At 46.9% G+C, this 25,252-nt stretch overlaps 1 protein-coding gene across 2 annotated transcripts in view; it reads left to right on the top strand.

The window, feature by feature from the left end:
- ITGA10 (integrin subunit alpha 10) overlaps positions 1 to 24,417 on the top strand; it is a 64,159-nt gene extending 39,742 nt beyond the window's left edge. For both annotated transcript variants that reach the window (XM_063946886.1, XM_063946885.1), the window contains exons 13-30: positions 8,162 to 8,305; positions 8,880 to 9,083; positions 10,381 to 10,511; positions 11,156 to 11,322; positions 11,538 to 11,680; positions 12,111 to 12,221; positions 12,810 to 12,895; positions 13,297 to 13,438; positions 13,558 to 13,650; positions 13,912 to 13,988; positions 14,076 to 14,165; positions 14,379 to 14,463; positions 14,719 to 14,832; positions 14,928 to 15,014; positions 15,913 to 16,026; positions 16,703 to 16,798; positions 17,345 to 17,458; positions 23,791 to 24,417. In XM_063946886.1, the coding sequence (XP_063802956.1) occupies positions 8,162 to 8,305; positions 8,880 to 9,083; positions 10,381 to 10,511; positions 11,156 to 11,322; positions 11,538 to 11,680; positions 12,111 to 12,221; positions 12,810 to 12,895; positions 13,297 to 13,438; positions 13,558 to 13,650; positions 13,912 to 13,988; positions 14,076 to 14,165; positions 14,379 to 14,463; positions 14,719 to 14,832; positions 14,928 to 15,014; positions 15,913 to 16,026; positions 16,703 to 16,798; positions 17,345 to 17,458; positions 23,791 to 23,859 (2,067 nt within the window). In that variant the 3' untranslated portion in view covers positions 23,860 to 24,417. The remainder of the gene's footprint in view (positions 1 to 8,161; positions 8,306 to 8,879; positions 9,084 to 10,380; positions 10,512 to 11,155; positions 11,323 to 11,537; positions 11,681 to 12,110; positions 12,222 to 12,809; positions 12,896 to 13,296; positions 13,439 to 13,557; positions 13,651 to 13,911; positions 13,989 to 14,075; positions 14,166 to 14,378; positions 14,464 to 14,718; positions 14,833 to 14,927; positions 15,015 to 15,912; positions 16,027 to 16,702; positions 16,799 to 17,344; positions 17,459 to 23,790) is intronic.
- Positions 24,418 to 25,252: the final 835 nt, after the last annotated feature.

Consider the following 25,252-nt stretch of genomic DNA (forward strand, 5'->3'; position numbering starts at 1 on the left):
TCTTACTGAATATACCCTTTAGCCTAAATTAATATATATATTTTTTGATAGATGCTGAGACACAGAGCATAGCTCCGCCCCCAGAACAAGTGAAGCCCCGCCCCCGGTCTGAGATTGGCCCACAGGCCATTCACAGAAATAACAGGGATGGCCATCGATAAGTGAAACCATCAATGGTCTACCACAGAGGTTCTCAGACTCGGTCCTCAGGACCCCACACAGTGCATGTTTTGCAGGTAACCCAGCAGGTGCACAGGTGTATTAATTACTCACTGACACATTTTAAAAGGTCCACAGGTGGAGCTAATTATTTCACTTGCGATTCTGTGAGGAGACCTACAAAACATGCACTGTGTGGGCCCCCGAGGACCGAGTTTGAGAACCTCTGGTCTACCATAACATAGTTAGTGACCATCGATGGACACTCACAGTTTCACCATCGATGGTGAACAAACCGATGGCCATCCCTTATCAGAATGCTTTGCTCAGTGTGCCGTTGCTCCGCCCAGAGGGCTTGACTAGCTCCACCTATGGGCATATTACACCCAGTACACACAGCACAATATATATTGTATTATACACAACCCCCTCCCCTCATATTACATCTAGTACACACAGCACCATATATATTGTATTATACACAACACTCCCCTCCCTCATATTACACCCAGTACACACAGCACCATATATATTGTATTATACACAACCCCCTCCCCTCATATTACACCCAGTACACACAGCACTATATATATTGTATAATACACAACACCCCCCTCCCTCATATTACACCCAGTACACACAGCACAATATATATTGTATTATACACAACCCCCTCCCCTCATATTACATCTAGTACACACAGCACCATATATATTGTATTATACACAACACTCCCCTCCCTCATATTACACCATATATATTGTATTATATACAACACTCCCCTCCCTCATATTACACCCAGTACACACAGCACTATATATATTGTATAATACACAACACCCCCTCCCTCATATTACACCCAGTACACACAGCACTATATATATTGTATAATACACAACACCCCCTCCCCTCATATTACACCCAGTACACACAGCACCATATATATTGTATTATACACACACCCACCCCTCCCTCATATTACACCCAGAACACACAGCACCATATATATTGTATTATACACAACACCCTCCCCTCATATTACACCCAGTACACACAGCACAATATATATTGTATAATACACAACACCCCCTCCCCTCATATTACACCCAGTACACACAGCACTATATATATTGTATAATACACAACACCCCCCTCCCTCATATTACACCCAGTACACACAGCACTATATATATTGTATAATACACAACACCCCCTCCCCTCATATTACACCCAGTACACACAGCACCATATATATTGTATTATACACACACCCACCCCTCCCTCATATTACACCCAGAACACACAGCACCATATATATTGTATTATACACAACACCCTCCCCTCATATTACACCCAGTACACACAGCACTATATATATTGTATAATACACAACACCCCCTCCCCTCATATTACACCCAGTACACACAGCACCATATATATTGTATTATACACACACCCACCCCTCCCTCATATTACACCCAGAACACACAGCACCATATATATTGTATTATACACAACCCCCTCCCCTCATATTACACCCAGTACACAAAGCACCATATATATTGTATTATACACAACACCCCCTCCCTCATATTACACCCAGTACACACAGCACCATATATATTGTATTATACACAACCCCCTCCCCTCATATAACACCCAGTACACACAGCACTATATATATTGTATTATACACAACACCCCCCTCCCTCATATTACACCCAGTACACACAGCACTATATATATTGAATTATACACAACCCCTCCCCTCATCATACACCCAGTACACACAGCACCATATATACTGTATTATACACACACCCTCCCCTCATATTACACCCAGTACACACAGCACCATATATATTGTATTATACACAACCCCTCCCCTCATATTACACCCAGTACACACAGCACCATATATACTGTATTATACACCCCCCCCCCCTCATATTACACCCAGTACACACAGCACCATATATATTGTATTATACACAACCCCTCCCCTCATATTACACCCAGTACACACAGCACCATATATATATTGTATTATACACAACCCCTCCCCTCATATTACACCCAGTACACACAGCACCATGTATATTGTATTATACACAGCCCCCCTCATATTACACCCAGTACAAACAGCACCATATATATTGTATTATACACAACCCCCTCCCTCATATTACACCCAGTACACACAGCACAATATATATTGTATTATACACAACACTCCCTCCCCTCATATTACACCCAGTACACACAGCACAATATATATTGTATTATACACACACCCTCCCCTCCCTCATATTACACCCAGTACACACAGCACCATATATATTGTATTATACACAACACCCCTCCCCTCATATTACACCCAGTACACACAGCACCATATATACTGTATTATACACAACCCCTCCCCTCATATTACACCCAGTACACACAGCACCATATATATTGTATTATACACACACCCTCCCCTCCCCTCATATTACACCCAGTACACACAGCACCATATATATTGTATTATACACAACCCCTCCCCTCATATAACACCCAGTACACACAGCACCACATATATTGTATTATACACAACCCCTCCCCTCATATTACACACAGCACCATATATATTGTATTATACACACACCCTCCCCTCCCCTCATATTACACCCAGTACACACAGCACCATATATATTGTATTATACACACACCCTCCCCTCCCCTCATATTACACCCAGTACACACAGCACCATATAGATTGTATTATACACAACCCCTCCCCTCATATTACACCCAGTACACACAGCACCATATATATTGTATTATACACACACCCTCCCCTCCCCTCCCCTCATATTACACCCAGTACACACAGCACCATATATATTGTATTATACACACACCCTCCCCTCCCCTCATATTACACCCAGTACACACAGCACCATATAGATTGTATTATACACAACCCCTCCCCTCATATTACACACAGCACCATATATATTGTATTATACACACACCCTCCCCTCCCCTCCCCTCATATTACACCCAGTACACACAGCACCATATATATTGTATTATACACAACCCCTCCCCTCATATTACACCCAGTACACACAGCACCATATATATTGTATTATACACAACCCCCTCCTTCATATTACATGTAGTACAAGTACACACAGCACAATATATATTGTATTATACAGGTGTAGTATGAGTGGGCGGCGGTCGGGATCCCGGGGGCCAGCATACCGACGCCGGGATACCGACAGCTGGGCGAGCGCTAATGAGCCCCTTGTGGACTCACTGCGCTCGCCACGCTGTGGGCATGGTTATTCTCCCTCCAGGGGGGTCGTGGACCACCAAGAGGGTGAATATGTGTCGGCATGCCGGCGGTCGGGATCCCGGCCGGCGGCATACTGAAGACCACCCGTATTATACACAACCGCCTCCCCTCATATTACACGCAGTACACACAGCACCAGATGTGAAACCCAAGTGTGTATGACACAGGGGTTGGAGGTAAGTATACAGATAGGTGGTAACTGCAGATAGTAGAACCTTTTATTTTGCAGTGCACAGGTCTTCTTTATTCTTCATAGAGAGGAGAGAAAGGAATTCATTAAAGTTTGTTTCCAATTTGTCCGGACAGTACAGTTCCATTAAGTACTTATACGTTGCTGCACATATGAAGAAGTCTCTGCAATAAGGGACGAGGTTGTTCCATGTTTAAATGACTGGAATTTCTGTTTCCTCAGAATCAGTTTCTGGTTATAATGTCTAGATGGTTAATTAGCTCAGATTAGAATATCTCCATTCCTTTCTCCCTATGTAAATCCCCAGAAACTATGCAGGAATCAGAGCGTTCAGACATCTGTTACTCCATTAGGGATAAGCTGGGGCAGATGTATTAACCTGGAGAAGGGATAAAGCAGTGATGAAGCAGTGATAAGCGCAAGGTGATAACGCACCAACCAATCATTACGGATTTGAAAAATGACAGGAGCTGATTGGCTGGTGCGTCATCACCTTGCACTTATCACCACTTTATCACTTCCTTATGCCTTATCCAGGCATAATACATCTGCAGCGCTGTCTGTAACCTCTCTGTGAGAGGGAAGTATATCTTGCTTACATGTGAGGAAATGTTTAACGTTTGAGTTTTCCTGGTCTGTGACTGTCTTTCTGGAGCGTTAGCAATTATGGATCAGCTTGATAATGCGCTGACTGACTGAAGTATAATAATGTCTGTTCCTGACTGTACAGATGAGAGTCAGAGTTTTTGTTAACAGTTCACTATATATGATTAACTTTAAGCTTTTAATTGGCCACGTGTGAGACCTGACATGAGATGCTGTTTTTGCAATATTTGCAATATTAAAATCTGCTTAACTTTCGTCAGTAACATACTACACTGCAATTCCTGGTAAAAGCTCAGTGTCTAGCAGAGACACGCTCATTTAGGTCCATTTGCAGTATGTTTATTAACATGGGCTGTCCTGGGGAGCCAGTCTTTATAAATGCGTGTTGCCCTGTCACTGAAGTGTTTGGCTGGCACAGTATTCCTCTCCTGTAGTGGCTTCAGAGGGGCCAGGCAGCACTCTTTGTTTTACTTTTTATTAGGTTATCCGGGCAGTATGGGAGCCTGTCAGTGCTGCACTGACAGGACACCGCCGTCCATCTCCACAGTTACCTCAGGAGAGTTCTCCTGACTGGACTCATCACCCTCCAGATGTATCACTCCGCCCCTCACCTCAGAGACAGATTACACACACTGCTCTGTATAACTCCGCCCCCTCAATCTCCCCTCTGTGAGGGATATAAAGTAACACAATATATGTGAGTGACACCCCATTAAGATAAATGTACCCCCTGCAGGAGTGATGCATATATAAATATAGATTGAAGTTCATGTGGACACATTATAAATAAATATGAAAAGCTGAACCAGGTAATTATAGACCAGTTAGTCTTACATCTATAGTGGGGAAAGTATTGGAAGGTATTCTAAGAGATAGTATTCAGAAGTTCCTTGAAGTCAATAAGGTAATTAAAAGGAATCAACATGGGTTTATGAAGGACAGATCCTGTCAAACCAACTTACTTGGCTTTTATAAAACAGTAAGCGCAAACCTAGATCAGGGTAAAGAGGTGGATGTAATCTTTTTAGACTTTGCCAAAGCGTTCGATACTGTACCACACATGAGACTTATCTACAAGCTACAAGAATCAGGGCTAGGAAGCACAATATGCACTTGGGTCAAAAACTGGTTAGATAATAGGGAGCAGCGCGTTGTGGTTAATGGATCTTTTTCAACTTGGACTGAAGTGCTAAGTGGTGTGCCGCAAGGCTCAGTATTAGGACCGCTATTGTTCAATATTTTCATTAACGACCTAACAGAAGGTCTAGAGAGCATGGTGTCAATTTTTGCAGATGATACCAAATTGTGTAAGGCTATAAATACAGAGGAGGATGCCGAGTCTCTACAGAACGACTTAGTTAAATTAGAAGCATGGGCAGCCAAATGGAGAATGCGCTTCAACACAGACAAGTATAATGTAATGCACTGTGGTAACAAGAACAAAAATTACACCTAACTACTAAATGGGGTAAAATTAGGGGATTCTGTACTGGAAAAGGACTTAGGTGTCCTCATAGATAGCAAACTAAGCAGTAGTACCCAAAGTAGGACTGCAGCAAAGAAGGCTAATAAGATATTAGCATTCATAAAACGGGGTATTGATGCTAGGGACGAGAGTATTATACTCCCGTTATATAAATCACTAGTGAGGCCACACCTTGAATACTGTGTACAATTCTGGGCACCGTACTACAAAAAGGATATCCTGGAGCTAGAAAAGGTTCAGAGGCGGGCGACCAAACTAATTAAGGGCATGGAGACGATGGAATACAAGGAAAGGCTTGCAAGACTAGGCATGTTTATTGTTTACACTGGAAAAGAGGAGACTAAGAGGGGATATGATCAACATCTACAAATATATAAGGGGACAATACAAAGAGCTTGCGCAGGACCTGTTTTTGGTTAGATCAACACAGAGGACTCGTGGACACTCGCTCAGGTTAGAGGAGAGGAGATTCCGCACAATGCGGCGTAAAGGCTTTTTCACGGTAAGGACAATACGTGTTTGGAATTCCCTGCCTGAGGGAGTTGTAATGGCGGAATCTGTCAACACCTTTAAGAATGGGTTAGATAAATTCCTAATGGATAAGGATATCCAGGGTTTTGGTGCATAGTCATGCATTATAGTTACTATAAATAGGGATAAAATGTAACGGCTGACAGCAGCATCAGTCAGAAATTTTAGTCAAATCATCATGCATAGGAGACCACAAATAGGTTGAACTCGATGGACAATTGTCTTTTTTCAACCTCAGATACTGTGTCAGATACTATATATTGTATTATACACAGACAGACCCCCTCATATTACAATACACCCAGTACACAGAGCACCAAATATTGTATTATACACCCCCCCTCCCCTCATATTACACCCAGTACACAGAGCACCATATATATTGTGTTATACACAAACCCCGCTCCCCTCATATTACACCCAGTACACTCAGCACCATATTACATAATATACGCCCCTCTCCCCCATAATACATCCAGTACACACAGCACAATATATAATGTATTATACACCCCCCCCTCCCCTCATATTACACACAGCCCCCCCCCCCCCTCCCTCATATTACCCCCAGTACACACTTACTGAAGCTCTGTTGCTCCTTCCTGTGAAGAGCAGGAGCCGGCCCCAGGACAGTGAGGAGGGTGGAGGCAGCACAGGGCAGCCACATCCAGTGACACCCAGGAGCAGGAAGAGGAAGGCTGGGCTGTTACATGCAGGCCGCTGTGTGCGTGGTGGTCTGGGTCAGCCATAGTGATGCAGAGTCCTGGCTGCCGGCTCACGCGCTTCACTGTACTGCGGCACCGCTGTCAGTAGACCAGCTTTTGGGCTATTTCACACTAGCCGGTTTTGACCGAGGTGGCAAACTCCCAGGCGGCTTTTTGCTGTGCCGGGATTGTAGTGAATACTTAAGCCAGATGAGTCCTTTCACACGGCATAGACATGGCACGGTCGCCGTGTAGCAGCCGGATCTATCCACTGAAGAGGACGGCTGCCGTCCCTGAAGCCAGTGGAATGTGTGCGTGAATGTGCCCTTTCACACACACACCGGGTTTTTGTGCCACTGCTACTGCTGTTGCGCTTGCACACAGCATTAAACGCGTCTCAAAGCGGTTGTGTGTGAAAGGCACTGTCGGATGTCAAAAGGTCAAAGTTTGTCCGGCTTTTTGCCATCCGGTGATAACCGAAGTGTGTGAAACAGGCCTTATCAGACTGTCCGGCTATACCGCAGACCAGGACGGCTACCTCGTCTCCCTGCAGGACCCCCCCCCCCCCCCCGGCATTTCCGACTCGCACATGCGCAGTGCGGATCTTAATGGAGAGGACGCTGTAATATGGGAGGGCTGACAAGGTTTGCGGGGCAGCGGGAGGCTCATTTAAAAGTCCTAATCCTCCTGCTGAATGCAGAATGGTAGGCAAGCCTGCGGCCTAAGAATATTTTGTCTACAGACAAAAGTGCAGTATGAGCAGTGACCAGCAGGTGGCAGACTGTGCAGGAGATTAAATCATTATTTAAGATGAAGTTTGTTGTATATTCTAGGGCAGGATTTGTATAGAGCATACAGTGTACCTGTGCAGTGCATAGTATATTGTGTCATTCGGGAAAAGATAATGGTGGAATGAGAGATCCATGACATTGTGTACTTACCTCTCTGATCATTTTCATCACCCCTTCCTTGGAGATCCTGGTTTTGTCCCCTGGACAAGGAACCTGGAGCCGGGTTGGGGATGGGCAGAGAGACTTTTTGGCCCCAGGAACAGTCTGCACGGGCTTTCTATCTGTTCTTGGTTACATAACAGCTTACAGAATCTGGATAAGTTCTCCTCTCTTATATTTCCCCAGATCGGTTCTTATTTTGGGAGCGAAGTGTGCCCAGTGGATGTTAATGGAGATGGGGTCACTGACATCTTGCTGGTGGCCGCCCCTATGTTCCTCGGACATCATCACAAAGAGACAGGTCGAGTGTACATCTACCGCGTGGGCCATGTAAGTCCAAAAGAGAAAGTCATCTGCCACTGCAGCGCATTATGGGATTGTGATGGAGAAATGTGTACTCTAGAGAATGTAACAGACAGTGGGAAACATAGACAGTATGAGGATACCTGTGCAGAAAAATGGGGGCCTCTTCCCCGTCACTGTCCAGAACCCATGTACGTTTCCTCCTTTACTGGTCCTCAGAGAAAGATTAAGACCATATGAGCTTCTCTAAGCAAAAGTGTTGGTGTAAAACAACAGCTACGAACAAAGTATTATTTGAGAGGCTATACTGGAAGGACAGTAGGTGGCGCTGTATTATAAGTTGTCACAGTGTAGTCTCTCTTTGTTGTGATAGTGTACTGTGTTCCGGAATCGTCCTGTTAATGTTATGTCATGGCTTCTTCCTGTACTGGTGACAATGAGGTTTATCCCGGAATCTTCCCCTGTGCGTTTGATGATCATGTATCTAAAATGATAGGCAGAATCTGATATTTGGGGTGTACCTGCTCTGTGTAACACTACCTGCCTATAGGTGTGCCACTAGAATGAAAGTGTTATGTCCACTCTCTCCTCTCATACGCAGCTACATCTGACGCTGAACGGCACGCTGCACACAGACCGCAAAGCGCAGGATTCCCGATTTGGCTACGCCATGGCAAACGCTCCAGATCTGAACCACGATGGTTTAACCGATGTAGTGGTGGGTGCTCCACTAGAGGACAACCACCGGGGGGCAGTGTATATCTACCACGGGTATCGCAATACCCTATTGCCATCTTACAAACAGGTGAGCGGATTTGCGGCACAAGGACACAACTGCTGGCTGCTTACGGGGGCTGACAGCGCAGTGAGAAAAGAAAGATACCAATTATCCAGCAGCCAGTGAGAAGACGTCGTGTTGTGTTCATATTATCTCTCTTATAGTCATTGATTTTATACAGTAATACAAAGCTGAACATTACATAGAAGCTGCAGCTACCAATCTACGTAACAAGACGAAGCGAAAACAAACATTCCATACCAGTTACATCTTTATAGGGGGAGATGTTTCAAAGCTCAAAGAGAGATAAAGTACCAGCCAATCAGCTCCTGTCATTTTTCAAACACACCGGTAACATGGCAGCTAGGAGCTGATTGGTTGGTACTGTAGCAGGAGTCTTGCTAGAATGTGCTCTGCTACAAAAATCCACCAACGACCGACTCCAGGCGTGTGCAAAAACAACAAATACCTTTTATTCAGGTAGCTCAAAAACAAAGATATACATAAAACAAAGATCACTGTCTTTAGTATAACTACCAGGGAGGTTAGGCCCTGCCTCACTCCCTCTTACAAAATAAGGAACACTTCAGGTCCCGGCATCCTGACACTAGTGGCCCAGCCCTCCGGATCCCACTGTCCCTAGCAGGCCTATCACCTGGACACTAATTGCCTTCAGGAGCGCTGACTCATGGGAGAGACTCTGCTTTAAACCCAGCACCCAGGTGCTGGCTGATGAAGCAGCTTCTTGGGCTAAGAAGCCTATAAGACCTGGTCTGGGCCAAATGGATGGGAACCCGGACCATCCACACTTCCCATCCACCCCCAGGACCCTGTGTGTAGCTTACAGGTGGCAAAGTACCTCTCCTGCCACAGTACTTTATACCAACCTGATTGGATGGTACCTTATACCAACCTGACTGGTTGGTACTGTGTGTGCAAGGTTTGATACAGCTCCCCCATAATATGATGATGTTCATGCACCAGACCAATAACCACAAGCCACCTATTCCAACCATTGCCCCCACCCAATCACAGACTGATCAATATGGCACAATGGGGCCTTAGGCAAGATACTGGTTTGGTGCACCTTCCCTTCACACATAAAACTGGTTACAGTGATACGGGCTCCTCCGTGCCCACTGAGCTCAGGGTGCTTAGTGGATGAACCGTCTCGCTCCCAGTGGCTAACAGCAGAAAGTCAGTGGGCTCGGTGCTTTGCATTCAGAACCAAGTCATATCACCTATGATCCTCTGATCTTCAGTCTCCCAGCACACCCCAGGCTCAGCGTCCTTAATCTGCATTTTCCCTGTGTCCCTCCTGCAGAGAATAGACTCCGCCTCCTTCCACCATCCACTCACTTACTTTGGCCGCAGTGTAAGTGCCCAGATGGACCTAGATGGAGATGAGCTGGTGGACCTGACGGTGGGGAGTCAAGGAGCAGTTGTTATGCTGAGGTATTGGGGCATTTGTCTGTATATACAGAATATATCTATAATACAGATCCTATAATATAATAATAATAATATCACACATTGGAGCTTTTGACTGATGTTTTTCAATAGAGCATTCTCACGGTAATTTATTACTTCGATTGCAATCACCTGCTGCCAAGTACGGACTGGCCATCTGGCACTTGTGGCAACTGCCAGAACATCCGATGGCCTGTTGGGCCGGTCCGGCCGCGTGGCACACATAGGGGCAGATGTACTAAGCCTGGAGAAATGATAAATTGCAGTTATGGCAATTGAGGGTGGCTGGGGTAGGAGATGCAATTTAGGGAGAGGGTGTGACTTTGACTGTAGCACGGGTCTCTTGAGTGTGTGTCTTGGACACACAAAGGGTTCCAGACTTGAGATGTCCATACATTTAATTTATTTTTCCATCCACTTAGAAAATGCAAACCACAGTCATCTTTACTCAGTACAGCTGCCCGCTCTACTCTAGAGCCTGCAGAACTCTGTAATTAAATGTGGTCGCTGTGTGTCCTACGCTGTACGCAGCATATTAACTCCGTCCTGGCCAAAGCAGAATTGCCATAGAGAACTGCTTCCGCCCCCACCTGCCACTGAGTTTGACATTTGTGGCTTTTCCCACGCAGGTCCCGGAATATCGTTCGAGTCAACGCGACCTTGCAGGTAACCCCCACCACCATTAACATGCTCCAGAAGAACTGTCAGCGACAGGGCAAGGAATCCGTCTGCCTGAACATCACGCTCTGCTTTTCCGTCAACTCCAAATCACCGGGCAAATGGGACGGCCGTTTCGGTCAGTGATTTCAGTAAATTTTTAACCGTTTTGACAAGTATAGATCTTTATCTAATGCAGCGGATTTCATGTCTTACCAGCTACAAGAGAAGGGAGCATCCCAGAGCCTTTAATGGAGGCTTGCAGGAAACCGTTGTTTACAAACCAAATAGGAACCAAAGCTGTGGGTGATTTTAAACATAGACCATAAAACTTTTTCTTCTTTTATATCACAGGTCTTTACTACAACCTCTCCCTGGATGATCGGAAGGTCACCCCCCGGGCGGTGTTTGATGAGAACTTTCAGAAGCTTCTCAATAAGAGAATTCGAGTGACCATGGGGAAAGTGTCCTGTATGAACCTCGGCTTCCACGTTATCGTGAGTATAGCTCCTGATGTGACTCCATTTGGGTCACCATTTAATGACAGAATTTTGGAACTGAGACTTTGTGCAGTAAAAGATGTCAAGTAATTTGACATTGATGATGGTCTTGTTGAACCCTAAAGATACTTGTAGATCTGGAGCATTTGTGTTGACCTCTCATGGTTAAGTACAGATGGTTCTCATTGTAGAAGTTAATTTGTGTCCAAACGGTTTTCCATGGTTTGAGTATGTAAATACTTACAGGAGGAAATGTGGTGGAACATTTGTCAAAGAATGGGGAAATGGGCAGGCATATTGCGTGTGTGATAGGATCTCTCCTTGAACTTGTAACCCACGCATTTCACATCTATTTGGTGGTTTAAAAAATAAATACATTAAAAAATCTCTGCCAAAGCCATCACTTCCTAATGAAATTCTACCACAGGATACTGTTGACTATCTGCGACCGATCGGAGTTCATCTGCGCTTTAACCTGAGTGACACAGAGTCCAGCCCCATACTGGATGACCGATGTCCGTCATCTGTGAAAAAGCTGGTGAGTATGTCTGCACATGCCGTAGCTGGAACTGTGCTCTGGCGAAACCTAGAACATTGCAATTAGAGATAAGTGCAACTTTATGGCGTTCCACAGAAGCATAAAGGTCTGGCAAGGCAATCTTCAAGTTTTGCTTATACTGCACTGTTTGGAAATTCTGCCACGCATTGATTTTATAGTCTATAAGTACAGCAGGTGCAGGAACTTTATCGCATCTTCTGCCCTGTGGTGTGGTCGGGGTAAAATGAGGAAGAAGTCATAGTGGAACAAAAAAAATTATGATAAGAGCTCCATGCAGAACTCTGGAAGCAATGAAACGCGTCAAATATCGAAACCTTATTACAAATTATTTTTTTCAGAGGAACAGTATAGAAAGTCATATGCAATATAATCGTTTTATAACTGTTGCATCAAAGTGACTGCAGAAAACATATTGTAATATCAGTAGGACTTATTTTTGTTAAGCTTTCAACATCTTCATTCCAAAGTCCTGGGAACATTTGGCAGCTCCTTTAGGATGTTGTTTCTAGAGCATTAATCTTCATCTGTACATGGTAAGCTAATCACTATTTTCACTTTTGACTTCAGGTTGCTTTCTTTAAGGACTGTGGTGAAGATAACGAGTGCATCACAGACTTGTCCCTCCAGGCTTGGATGGACATCTCCGGTACACGGTAAGACTGTTGTCCTCATACATTATCTCATTGTAGTTGCCATTTTCAAAGTTCAAATCCCCAAAAACACTGTAAGCAACTAGCATTAAGCAAAGGTCCATAAGTCCATAAATCCATATATGATTTTGCAAGTATACTGGCCAAGAGGTCTCCAAGACTCTCTGACCAGAAGGCCTTGCTTCTAAACAACCAAAAAAAAGTAAAAATGAATAAGATCACAACTACCCCCAATTCTTGAAGGACTTGTTTCTCGTCTTCTCCATTCACAACCTGACTCATTGTGCCATTCATTATTCAACATTTTAGTACCACTAATTGGGTTCTGATGAGAGGGTCATTGACTGCAAAGTTCTTTGTGAAAGATGAAACTAGGTAAAGTGTGTGTGTTCTTCTTGCCTTAGGGATAAACCGTACATAATACGGAGAGAGCGGAAGAAGCTGATGGTGGAAGTGGAGCTGGAGAACCGGAAAGAAAACGCCTATAACGCCAGCCTGAAAGTTTGGTTCTCCAGAAACCTTCTCTTCTCTAGTGTCTCTGGAAAGGTAACCAGTGTTATCTCTTACTCCGCCCTTGCCAGTTACCGACCCAGCTGGTACGTCATGTAGACTGGTTTAATGTGAGAGACCCGTGTTATAATGCAGTGTTGTCTGTGGCCCAACAGGGAGAAGCTCAGAGTAAGGTGGAGTGCACAGTGCTGTCCCCTAACACCAGATCCTGCAGTGTGAGCTACCCCGTGTTCCGGTCCATGACAAAGGTGAGATACTGGCACCAGGGGACGAACCAGAGGGAAACGGGCACCAGTGGGCAGGAAGGAGGAGAGGCAGAGGGGAGACCAGGGCTGATAGGTGAGCCCAGAGGTCAAAGTGGCCGAGCAGTGGACAGGAGCAAGAGCTTGGAGCGCATGAGGTCAGGAAACGGGTGTGGGTAAAGGGATAGGCGTTGCAATAGTCAGGCCTGTTGAATGTGATCCTAAAGCATGAAATTTCATGTTAACCTCGTCACGTCCTTCTTCCAGGTGGCCTTTGTCTTGGAGTTCGAGTACAGCTGCTCCACACTCGTGAACCGAGTGCAGATCAAACTCGTAGCGAGCAGGTGAGCTGATCTCCGGGGGTTGCATAGAAGTGTGACGCGTATGATGTAAGCTGTTGGCATTGTACTAACCCTTTCCTCTGACTCTAGTGAGAATATGGAGATGAACCACACTCTGCACGACAACACGGTCCAGCTGGTCGCCAATGTCCGCTACGATCCAGAACTGTTCATACAAAGGTGAGAGACCTCATTGTTATACCCCGGATAAAGAATCTGGGCCCTCATGGTTATACCATGCACACAGCGCCCCCTACTGCTAACATGTGCTTTTATATCCCTTCTGAAGGAGTGAGTTGCAACATGGACATGGCTGGGACTTCTAGTTCCACAACATCTGGATAATCATGTGTTATATAATGATGTTGTACAGTAATACTGTTATGTTTGCAGTGAGTCCAGCCTGAACCGGTACGAAGTACAGCCAATCCTGCTGTCTACCCAAGAGCCTGGCCCAGAATTTATAACAAAGTTCAAGGTGACGTAAGGATGGGGGATGTTGGGGGGACGGGTGGCGTTACGTGGAGCGAGGTCTCAGTATTTACACACCCAATGTCACATTGCACTACAAATGTATAACCCGCAGACCAACACGCTTGATGCTGCCACTTGTTGGTCACTAAGTCAAGTGCACCCAAAATATTCCGCCCAGTCAGTAAAGATGGATAACAAACAGAACTTTTTGAAGCCAAGTGAATTGATTCCTTAAAATGTATTCTTGTCTTATGAGCAGATCCAATATGCCGAATGTTACCCCATTTACAACGTCTCTGTGCAAATCTACGTCCCGGCAATGGCTTATGGGAATGCGTACTTCATGTCGGTCTCCAGAATACTGGCGAACAATGTAAGATGGGAGGGAAGGGTGGCTTAAAAGAATACCGCCTGACCTTAATCTGCGCTCTCTTTGGGAGGTTAATGCAATCATTATGTGTTTGGTAGGTTACCTGTGTATTGTCCAATATGACCCGACCGAGAGCTGCTCCGCTGCCGTTTCACCCAGAGGACCTCCTGCACACAAACATTTTGGTGAGACTGCGGATACCAACACTAAAAATCAGATATTCAGAATGCTAACAGCAGCACAGAGTATATCAGGAGATGAGTGATGTGTCAGTGAGGACAGGGCTGCATGTGACAGGGGCAGTGACATGATGTGAGGAGGGGAATGGAATCAGCAGGAAGCCACAGACAGAGTTATATAGTGGGAGGAGCAGGGTCCCCAGCAGCACAGAGTATATCAGGAGATGAGTGATGTGTCAGTGAGGACAGGGCTGCATGTGACAGGGGCAGTGTCATGATGTGAGGAGGGGAATGGAGGCAGCAGGAAGTCACAGACTGAGAGTTATATAGTGGGAGGAGCAGGGCTCCCAGCAGCACAGAGTATATCAGGAGATGAGTGATGTGTCAGTGAGGACAGGGCTGCATGTGACAGGGGCAGTGACATGATGTGATGAGGGGAATGGAGGCAGCAGGAAGCCACAGACTGAGAGTTATATAGTGGGAGGAGCAGGGTCCTCCAGCAGCACAGAGTATATCAGGAGATGAGTGATGTGTCAGTTAGGACAGGGCTGCATGTGAAAACTAGTAAATCATTCTGAATTTGTAAACCACCAATCTGCAGCTGTTAAACAGATTTTGTAACTGTTCGTAGACAAAACAGTATTTTGTGTGACAAAACAGTATTTTGTGTGACAAAATTAATTTTGTGTCACAAAATCAGCAGTATATTATCATTTTTTTTCCTCTCAAATTAATTTAGTGGCTACAAGATTTATTTTGCTTTACAACAATAATCATTTTGTTATTTCGCAATGCGCAATTGTCCTTCAGTTCATTTGCACCAAATGTATTGTTGGAAAACCTGATTCCTGACAGTCCTCTGAGACACGACTGCTAATCTCCAGTGCTCTGTCTCCTCTGCCAGAACTGCAGTAACAGCTGGTGTGAGACCATCACCTGCCGGATCGCAGTACTGCACAGGAACACCGACCTGTCTCTCTCCATCCTCCGCATCATCCACAACCATTTCTTTACTAAGGTCAGTCTCCGGCTCATGGAACTATGTGTCATGAAAACTGTCCTACACACGTGATATGCTGGCCTCCCTCTCTGTCCCCCACCCTCTCTAAGAACAAGGGGCTCGTCTGAGACCCACAGTCCCTGGAACTCTAGGCCGCAGCATGGAAGCGATTGAGTTTCAGCCATCAACAAGCCGTCTATTGTTTCTCCGGGGAGAAATGTTCTCATATCCTACTGGGAATAGAACCGGAAAAAAAGTTATTTTCAGATCTGACGGTCTTATCAATCGCTGCATTATAGGGCAGTCTGCTCCGCCATTGGTCCCTGCCCCCACGCCGTTTATCCCATATCCACCACCAGATGCTCAGTACCACCTCTGCTGGGTGGTGGTTCCATGTAACCATTGCTGTCAGACACTGCGGTATACTAATAGCAGACAGGCCCCCTCACGGTGTATTATGTATAGTAGGCTCACTTGTAGAGGAATTGTAATAGACTGTACTAGATAAATGATATCTAGACTCCAGATCGGTTGCTATGGGTAACGCCATAAGTTGTCCTCTTTAGAAAGTTTGAGAAATATATGCCAGCAGCTAATAACAGGACATGCTTTAACTTGTGGTTCTACAAATGCTGGGAAGTCACCACCTGTGCCCGTCATTATTTGCTGGTGGAATAAATATCTTGTTTTGCAGGCAAAGTTCCGGTCCGTCAGGCTGGTCACTGAGTTTGTCCTTGATGTAAAGGAGGACGGAGCCCTGTTCACTGACAGCGCGAGGCACAGGACAGAGGTATATGGGGCGTACAGGTCTATAGGGGAGATGTAGCCAACCTTGGAGAAAGATAAAGTACCAACCTAGTTAGGAGCTGATTGGTTGGTACTTTATCTCTCTCCGCTTTATCTTTCTCCAAGCTTTCAAATGACAGAGGCTCTTCTAAAACTTTAAAAGCCACAGTTTAGTTAGTCTGCTCCAATATTTCAGTTTTCATTTAAACGTTCATTAGGGACCCAGATGAAAGTTTTGCAATACAGACTGAAATGTTGGACCAGACTAGCTGAACTTTAGCTTCTTCTGCATCAGTATATAACAAAAAACTGCGGTGACCACTTCTCTGGACACAGACACAACCACAGAGGGTGTCAGTCCTATTGGTAGATGTAACATACATTATGCTCAGTCACCCATATGCAGAGGTGCTATCTCCTAGAGTACGTAAATCAGCAGAAGTGACGGAGCCATTGCTTTGTAATGACAATAAAATGAGGTGACCTGTAAGTTATAGAAAGAGGTGTAAGCGGTGTAATGTGACCATTGGGTGATTTTCTTGCTTCACAGAGTGTCCTGGAATTAATGCACCCCGTCCTCCTCCCACTCTCCCTATGGATCCTCATTGGCAGTGTTATCGGGGGTCTTCTGCTGCTCGCTCTGATCATATTCATCCTATGGAAAGTAAGTCAGCGGCACAAACAAACTACAGACTGTACATGGAGCTGATCCCAGCCTGTGCGCCCGCTCACAACCTTCCTCTTTATCTGTGAAATTCATATTCTGTGTACACTTCCTTCACTCACAGTCATTCGCCTAATTCCAAAGATGTCAAGACAATAATAAGCATTTTGCTGCAGGGCTGCAGTACCTATAAACAGCCTCTAGGTGGAGCAAAATACAAACATGATGTTTTTTCTCTGCGCTGGATATATGTTATGGCAGCTGTATTTGAGCTGCAGCTCCTGTATGTGGGGTATTTGCTTATTTATACCTGAATAGATAATGAAATAGTGTTTTGTTTTTTTAAGAAGCGCTGCTCAAATATAATAAATATAACAATTTTTATTGTAAATTTTCAATTTTTACACTTACAAATACACAATAAAAAACACATTAAAAATGACCTACTTAAATATGTTAATATTCATCAATATTTTAATTTTGATGCATCAAAACTTACAGATCATGTGCACATATTAAGTCACTGACTCCAACGGTGGTATTCAAATGGTATATCACGCCCATTCTCCTTTCTAAAGTGATCCACGTTATTGTACATATCGCGCCATGGTAATCAGGTTGAGCTGCGTAAAGGGTTGGGCGCCCTCATTACCCCGTGGGTAGCGAGCTGAAAGGATTATACCACACCCATCGAGCAGAAATAGAACGGATGTGGATGGGGGTGAAAATAATTGAATACCGCCCTTATTATTCAGGAGACTAGGGGGCTAATTCTGAACTGCGCAGGCACCACAGTGCGCCGGCTCATGCCAGAGATGCAATCGGCATCTCGGCCAAGCAATCGCCTCTGCCTGATTGACAGGCAGAGGTGTTTGCTGGGTGGGCCAGCGGTGTTGGGCCGCAGTCTGTGCAATGCAGGCGTGCCCACACCATGCGGGGGGCGGGCCGCGGTGGCTGCGTGACGTCACACGCAGCCGTTGTGACCCGGAGAGCGACGGGTAGCTCCCTGCTCACGATCAGGAGCTGCGCTGGCTGGGAGCTGTTCTTCAGGTCCATAAACATCGCCGCTGTGCGATGCTTTTGTACCTGTGCGGAGAGGCAGAGCCAGACATGTGGGGCGGACTAGCGTTGTGCTGGGCGTCCCCCCTCATGTCTGTGTGACTGATCATAGATGTGCTAAATTTAGCACATCTACGATCAAGTCTGAATCACCCCCTAACTCGTTTCAGTTGTAACGCAGTAATACTAACCAAGTACTAACTGCGAGACTGATGGACATGAAATATGTTTGCAGCGTCCTTTGGTAGGAATCTGATATGAATAATTGTGTCTCCTGAATAATTACAGTCAGTGGCTTAATATGTGCACATGAGCTGTAAGTTTTGATGCATCAAAATGAAGACATTGATGAATATTAATATACTAGGTGCTTCATCGCGCCCTACGGGCGCTCTTCACACCGTCGCAAGGGGCTACGCCCCCTTAACCCTTGCATGCCTTTCTGGGGTTTAATATTTGTATTATATGGAGTATTACCTGCATTCCTTTGTTAGTGGTTAAATATTGCACAATGAAAGGGCGTGCGATGGTGAAGGAGGCGCAGCCCCTTGCGACGGCGTGAACAGCACCTGCAGGGCACGATGTACAGAATGTAGCGGGTGCGGGGGGGACTGCGGATGGTGTCTGTAGATGCTGCGGGTGGAGGGAGGCAGAAGTGGGGGTGGGGCCCAGATGGGGAAGGTTCGGGCGGTGCTGCGCGTGGGGGAGGGGCAGAGGAGTGGGGGATGCAGATGGGGGAGGGGTCCGGAGGCACTGAAGGTGGGGGAGGGGCAGGGGTGCCACGGGTGGGAGAGGGGCAGGTGTGGGGATGTTGTGGATGGATGAAGGGTTCCGGAGGTGCTGTTGGATGGGAAGGGACGGGAGTGCCGGGGGTGGGGTAGGGGACCGCAGGCACCATGGGAAGGGTAGGGGCAGGTACGGGTGTTGCAGCGGATGGGAAAGGAGGTCCGGAGGTGCTGCAGGTGGTGGAGGGGCAGGTGCGGGGGTGCCATTGGTGGGGGAGGGGTGGGTGAGAGGGGGACCGCTGATGGAGGAGGGTGTCTGCAGATGCTGCGGGTGGAGGGGGGCAGGTGTGGTGGGAGACATATAAGGGGGGTGAATGGTGGAAGGGGCCTGGAGGTGCTGTGGGTGGTGAAGGGGTGGAGGAGTGGGAGCCACGGGTGGTGTAGGGGGTCTGGAGGCACAGCATGTGGGGGAGGGGTGGAGTGCCGCATGTGGTGGAGGGGAAGGTGCGGAGGTGTGGTGCATTGGGGAGAGGTCTGGAGGCGCTGCGGGTACTGTACATGCCATAAAAGGTAGTTGGAGGGTATGCAGTAACAGAGCCAGGACAGGGGTGACAGGGTCAGTACAGGGTTGATGGGGCCAGGACAGGGGAGACAGGGTCAGAACAGGGGTGACGGGGCCAGGACAGGGGTGACGGGGCCAGGACAGAAATGATAGGGACAGGATAAGGGTGACGGCCAGGATAAGGGTGAAAGGGCCAGGATAAGGGTGGCAGGGCAAGGCCAGGGGTGACAGGGACATGACAGAACACAGGGCACGGGAGAGATTGGTATTAGGGACAAAACAGTGGTGACAGACAGATGTGTCTTACCGGAGTCACTGCTGCTGGCTGCTGCTGTTCCACTCCAACCTGTTGGGATCTGCTGCTGCTGGAGACTTGGCATGGCTGACTCTCTCAGGCTGGAGTCCTGCATCCTCTGCCCGTCCGCATCCCTCCCCCCTCCTCAGTCACACACCGCAGACCTCGCGCAGCTGCCGGGCACTGTGGTAAGGTGAGACTGGAAATGACTGGTTAGCCCCCAGGAGATGCTGCGGCTGGAGGGAGGAGGGGGTCATAGCATGCACGTGGCGCGGACCTCACGGCTTCCGGGCACTGTGGTAAGGGGAGACTGGGAGTGACTGGTTAGCTCCCAGGAGACGCTGCGGCTGGATGGAGGAGAGGGTCAGAGCCTGCAAGCAGCTCGGATTTCTGCAGCGCTACCCGCCGGCTAAAGTGTGTGAATGAGCTGGGCGCACTCCACTGCGGGTGGCAGTGCTGCAGCTAGCGGTGGGGTTGCCGGGGCTGGAAATAACAGAGGCAGTACGGAACCTGCACAGCAGCAGGTGCCCCACTAAACTGCAGCTAAGAAGCGTGGAGTGTGCCAGAAAGTGACGCTCCTCCGCACCAGAGAGACCCTGCTGAGTATGCCGATGTGGGGGGTCAAGCACACAGTGAGCCGGTGCCCGTCTGTCTGTATGACATACCCCTCACACACCCCCATACCTCCCAAATGTCCAGATTTTCGCGGGACAGTCCCATCTTTTGGGGTCTGTCCCGCTGTCCCACCCGCGGGTCGCAGTGTCCGGCGGTGGGGGGGGGGGGGGGGGGGCAGTTGGAAAGCTCCTGTACTCGCTGTTCTGCTTAGCAGAGCAGCGGTGAATAGTGGAGACAGAGGGAGAGGGGGCATCAGGGGGTACGGATTAATGGGGGGGTTCCAGCAGCAGAGCCGGATTAAGGTGGGAGGGGGGCAGGGGATACGTACCGTTGGCCCCACAGTTTTAGGTGGCCCCCCGGCTGGAGTAGCTCTGTTCCAGCTCAGAAGCTCCCCCCCCCCCCGTCCTGCCAGCAACAGCGGCAGCATTGTGCTACAGTCAGCACACGCTGCTGCATATTGGCAGGTCTGTGGTGTTGCAGGGAGGCAGCAGTCTCCCTGCTTTCTTCTCCCTGTGCGGGTGTGTAGGGGGAGCGACCACCTCCTCTGGATTTAGCCCTAGCTGAGGGGCCAAAATCCCATCAAAAAAATAAAAATAAAAATCTAAATTTGCATAAGGGGCGTGGCCGCGAGGGGCGCGATTAGGCCACGCCCCCAACCCACAGTAGGCACAGCAATGAGATAGGGCTCCCCTGTCACAAGTGCCCTGGGCCCCCCGGACTCATAATCAGCCCCTGGGAGCATGCCAGCAGCTCACAGAGCGCTGGGCATGCCCCCTCACTGACGAAAACGGGGGCCCTCCCGTGAAGCCACGCCCCCTTTTCGCCCAGTGTGTTTCCCTCCTTCTGCCTGGAGAAAGCTCCTGCAGAAAGCTGGGAGGTCTGCACCCCTGCCTGTGACATGCCCAATGCCCATGCTATCTGCTTCTGCTCCTAGTCTCCTGTAGATTTGGCCAGATCTCTGTGACTCATTTGACTAACTCCGCCCAGTGTTGTAACTCCGCCCAGCGTTAGCAAATGAATCACAAGGTCACAGAATAGGGCTATTATATAGGAGATTTGAGTTGGTCATTTTGAATGTGTTTTTTTGTTGTGTATAAGTAAGTGTCAAAATTGAAACTGGTCAATAAAAATGGTTATATTTGTTATATTTCAGCAGCGCTTCTTTAAAAAAAAACCTATTTGATTATCCATGTGGAGCAGCAGCAAATACTATCTGTAGAAGACAAAAGCTGCACTTACACACTGGGTCTCACAGTAAGAAATCTATAATCGGAGCTGAATATTTTAGAATGAAATACTGTATATCAAAGGGGGAATTTTCATATTTTACACATATTATAATGTATCTATTTAAATCCTTTCTACTAGCACTGAACCACTGAGCGTGCAATCTATAGCACTAGATCAATTTCTTAGGGGTCGGCTGCGAATCGTCGCGACAGGGGCCGCACTTTACGGCGGGCCAAATTCCAACAAATTGGTCCGAGCAGTTTTGTGCGAATTGGGGCTGATTCAAGGCCGCGAAGGGTGCTGTTGCCGGCGTTTAAACGCCACTGCAACGGCACTTTGCACCCTTCGAAGCTAATTGGATTGACCCCTAAGTCACGTATTTAAATAAAGGCCTGGCAGAGGCAATGAGGTCACACTGACGCTGATCGTGTTCATGTGTGAAGGATTTGGGTTATTATTTTCATAGAGACAGGCTAGCAGTGACAAGGAGCGGGGGCAGTGGAAAGTATACACCCCCCCCCCACACACCCCCCCACACCCACCTCTGAATATTGCAATAGGTAATTTGTTTTTATTATTATCCTTTTTTTATTTGGTCTGCAAGATGTCTACATTCTATACAAGGATTAACACTGAAATTGTGCATCACTACATGGGATATATATATATATACACAGGGCTCTCCAAAGCGGCTGTTAGCGGTGGTGGTGCAGCTGTGATATGACTCCCATTCCACGCTGTGCTCTGAGTCTTAGATGTGTCAGTCATGTCCGATACGCTGCATTTATAAAGCACAGTAATTCGTATGGGTGCATTGCTTATCTCAGCGTGCAAGCTATAATGGGGCCAAACCAATTGCAAGAATACAAAACCAAGCAATAAACCGCTTTCCTGGCCCATCCAGAAGGATAGTGGGTGAATTAGTGACCTGCGGCGCCACCATGTGATTGATCAAAGGCACTACACTTTGTAAATCAAACTTGAAACTTGTTTTTTTATCTTGTCCCTTGATTTTGAGATCTGTGTATTGAATTATTTTATTTTGCATTATATATAATTATTACCTTATGCATAAATGCCATGCATGTATCAGCTGCTTGTACTATATAACAGCAAGGGCTGGTGTATACTGTATAATACCACAAGAGCTTGTAAATATGACATCAAGAGCAGCTGTCCATCCAGCAAATAAATCACATTATTGCGGTCGGTATCGGTGTAAAATGCCTTCTGTGGTATCCAGGGGACAGAGCGCTGTTTATTGCAAGATCGTTACCAGCCTGTTAAAATGACGGAACAACATAACAGTACTGTCAGTGTCGGCGACTGTGTGCGCCCGAACGGAGAAACAGTGGAATTGCTCCGTCAGGTGCCATCTAGTGTCCGCCGGTGTGCAAAACACTTGAATTCCCCCTTAAAGAGGTGAGGAGCAGCGTCAACTTGTTATTATATAGGGTGGTGCACTGCCATCTAGTGACAACCAAAGGTTATTACAGTCAGACTATATATAAGCTTATTTTGTTCGTCAAGTTGAATGTAAAGCCGTCTAATAGCCATCTGGGATCGTAGTAAAATCGATTTTTATCGATGTTGGGCTTCCAGGGTTAAAATACACATTTACTAACATTTAAAAATTAACTCAATTTCACATCGATCAAACAAAAAACAAACAAAATCGAACTTTAGTAAATATACCCCCTGGTAAGTGATAAGCTCATAGTTGGCAACTGTCAGTAACCAAACCCCTCTTTCAAGCGGACAGTAAACCTAGGGCTAGGCTCCTGAGACTTGTAGTCCACCCCCACTCTTCCCATATTCACCATAATGCCATCTTTCTGTTTCACAGCTGGGATTCTTCACAAGGAAGATCCAGAGTGATGAAAAGGAAGAGGCCGCCAAAGAAGAAGACCAGTGACTTCCACTGAGATCTCCGGCAGATCCCAGTCAGTGAGAGACCAATCCATGCTGTGCCAGGCTCTGGGTGACTGGGAAACAGGGGTCAATGTTTATGGTTCTGGGGAGTTTTGCTAATCAACGGACCTCAAGCAATTACCGCTCAGGAGAACCAATATATAACCCCCAGGGTCCTCCAGGACTGGCCGTGAATACACCGAGGACTTGTCAGTGAAGCACGCCCCTGAGGGCCACACACTCTGAGCTGCGGCACAAAGGACCTTACAGGAGGGCCAGGCGTCACTGTACAGTACATTACACAAACTGTGACCGGACTCACTAAGGAGTAGTCTGTAATGAAGCATCACTCTGCTGCCGGGAAAGGAGACTGAGACTAGCGCAATGCTCTGCAGGACTGAGGGACACTGGATTGTAGGGCGCAGAGCCCCGTACAGCAGACACTGAAAGAAATATGGTTTGTTGTTGTTGCCATATGGTTGTTTAAAGTTCCAAACATGACCCAATGCTGTTATACCTGATAAATTGTTGTCATTCCACTTAATAAAGATGTTTTACACCCCCCGACGTCCTCTTTGGAGCACGGCAGCAATGGCCCAGAAGGTAGACCTGCGAGACTGGCGATCGCCAGCTCCATTCAGTGAAAACGATCAGATCACATTTATTATCAGTTATTTATATAGCGCACACATATTCCACAGCGGTTTACACAGTGTCCCTAACACATGTATACACACAGATATACACTAGGGTTGTTTTTTTTGGTCAGAACCAGTTAGCCTGCCAGAATGTTTTTGGATTTTGGGAGGAAACATACAAAACATGGGGAGAACATACAAACCACACACAGGAATCAGGTCCAAGGCCTCAGTGCTGAGGGACAGCAAGCGTACGATTGTGCCGCCATCCTGGCAATCTTTATTCCAGTCTTATTCTTCTGCAGTTACACCAACTGTGCTCTGACAAGGACGAAATAATAATTGCGGTTTCAAACCATCAATGGTTTCCTGGCATCAATGGATAACCCTAGTAAGTGTTCATGAAACAGATGCCTTTCAATTGCATGGGAGCTAGTGACTGGGTAGGCTGCACTCAGTGATGTCACTGGTTCCTAGTGATTGGATAGGCTGCACTCTCAGTGATGTCACTGGCTCCTAGTGACTGGATAGGCTGCACTCTCAGTGATGTCGCTGGTTCCTAGTGACTGGATAGGCCGCACTCTTAGTGAGGTCACTGGTTCCTAGTGATTGGATAGGCTGCACTCTCAGTGATGTCGCTGGTTCCTAGTGACTGGATAGGCCGCACTCTTAGTGAGGTCACTGGTTCCTAGTGATTGGATAGGCTGCACTCTCAGTGATGTCACTGGTTCCTAGTGACTGGATAGGCCGCACTCTCAG

Source organism: Pseudophryne corroboree, chromosome 12 (assembly GCF_028390025.1).
Source record: "Pseudophryne corroboree isolate aPseCor3 chromosome 12, aPseCor3.hap2, whole genome shotgun sequence".
Classification (NCBI taxonomy): domain Eukaryota; kingdom Metazoa; phylum Chordata; class Amphibia; order Anura; family Myobatrachidae; genus Pseudophryne; species Pseudophryne corroboree.